The 1708-nt window shown below is 41.6% G+C and overlaps 1 protein-coding gene across 1 annotated transcript; it reads right to left on the bottom strand.

The window, feature by feature from the left end:
* Nucleotides 1-651: 651 nt before the first annotated feature.
* LOC147902761 (uncharacterized) lies at nucleotides 652-1184 on the bottom strand. The gene has a single exon (XM_087374269.1). The coding sequence runs from the start codon at nucleotides 1071-1073 to the stop codon at nucleotides 720-722; it is 354 nt and encodes a 117-aa protein (XP_087230395.1). The 5' UTR covers nucleotides 1074-1184; the 3' UTR covers nucleotides 652-719.
* Between the last annotated feature and the right edge of the window lie 524 nt (nucleotides 1185-1708).

Here is a 1708-nt window from a genome sequence, read left to right as displayed (position 1 = left end):
GTCCTTCATTCTAGATTCATGGAAATGTGTCATAGTTGTCTCGATAGCAAAGAGTGAATGAGTGAGAGGTCCTTCATTCTAGAGAGAGAGAGAGAGAGAGAGAGACAAAGAGACAGAGTTACCGCATCAATTCCTTCAAGTCCTTCATTCTAGATTCATGGAAATGCGTCATAGTTGTCTCGATAGCAAAGAGCGAGAGTGAGAGAGAGGGAGAGAGAGAGTGAGACGCGTGTTCTCACACTAAATATTATATATACAATACAAGAGTGCGGGTAATCGTGCTGCACTTAACTTGTGTAGAATAACTATATATTAACATCACCACTTTAGCCCCTTTAATGATATGTGACATGTCTTACATGTGCGGCCTTACAAATCCAAAAAACATAGACACGTGTGATCATTATTAAGTAGCTAACTTATGTGGAGACACATAATATAAATGCATAACAGACTCCGTTTTAAGTTTATACGTCCACTACAAGCTTGTTTCCCCTAATGTGAGTAATCAAGGGGGCAAGGTTGCTCAATGATGAAGTAAGAGTGTTAATCTGTGGAAAAACCCAATTGCAAGTTTCCGATGAATCTATCTGATACAAATAGACAATACAAGGACATATGCTTTTTCATCCATGTCTATGTTTTCCCTGATTTGAGTGACACGTGCAATAGTAGATGCAGACCAGTCCGCAATTTGCAGTATTATTAACTCGAAGATTCTAAAGTGACACAAGTATAGCAGCACCCAGTGTTACTATTCCATCGAGGAGAGATCCTAGACAAATATCCACCGTTCCGGCAATAGCAGCGTCGATAATTATTAGAACCGTTCCGTCTACCAGTGTCACCGGACCCAACTCATGTCCACTGGCTACGTTTTTGAACGTACAGTTCTCTTCAGAAGCAGGCACTTGAACTGAAGCTCCTGCTGTGACAGTTATGGTTATCGCAACTTTGACGGGGATCAGGATGATATCTTTGCTGGAATTGTTCTGGATGGTGCAACTGGCACGGCAACCCATAAGGAAGGCAATGAGGAGAAGGGCCTGGAGCGCTATCTTGGCAGAATCCATCACTAAATGAGCTCTTTAAACAGCTGCAGGGCGTCAAGGCGGTATCAAAGAAGAGGAATGGGAGGAAATTTGCAGATGTAGGTATATATAGTCATTGCAGGATGATCGATGAAAGCCAGAAAGATTTTTTGCTTCTCCACCAGCTAGAGTTGCTTTATCTGAGCAGTGTTTGTCGGCGTGCTGTCAACCCTGCTCTAATGGTGGTTACCAAAGCTGTACAGCTCAACTAAAACCAACGATTTCTGCGGGGTCCTACAGGATGGGAACCACTGCAAGGTCTCTACGGACAAGTTCGATGGAGTCAGACGTGAAATTTCTGTATTCATGCACGACGTTTACGGTCATGAGTATTTCTGGTTGTTTTAAATCCTCCAACTACAAGTTCGATGGAGTCAGACGTGAAAATTCTGTATTCATGACGTTTACGGTCAAGCGCCCTCTGCTCATACAAAGTATTCGGAGGATGAGTATTTCTGGTTGTTTTAAATTCTCTGGGACACTGACAGAAAACATTTTTCTCAACAAATCACAAAACTTGGGGTAAAACATTTTTCTCAACAAATCACAAAACTTGGGGTTTCAAATTTTGAAGGTTTTTCTTGAGAATTTGCAGAGTTTTTAGCTAAAATAAAACT

This window comes from Dipteris shenzhenensis, chromosome 4, assembly GCF_047967505.1.
Source record: "Dipteris shenzhenensis isolate YYH24624 ecotype China chromosome 4, Dip_SZ_1.0, whole genome shotgun sequence".
Classification (NCBI taxonomy): domain Eukaryota; kingdom Viridiplantae; phylum Streptophyta; class Polypodiopsida; order Gleicheniales; family Dipteridaceae; genus Dipteris; species Dipteris shenzhenensis.
This window is presented reverse-complemented; position numbering and strand designations above follow the sequence as displayed.

Coding starts and splice junctions, on each gene's coding strand:
- LOC147902761 (XM_087374269.1), bottom strand. CDS start 1,073: ATGGATTCTGCCAAGATAGCGCTCCAGGCCCTTCTCCTCATTGCCTTC.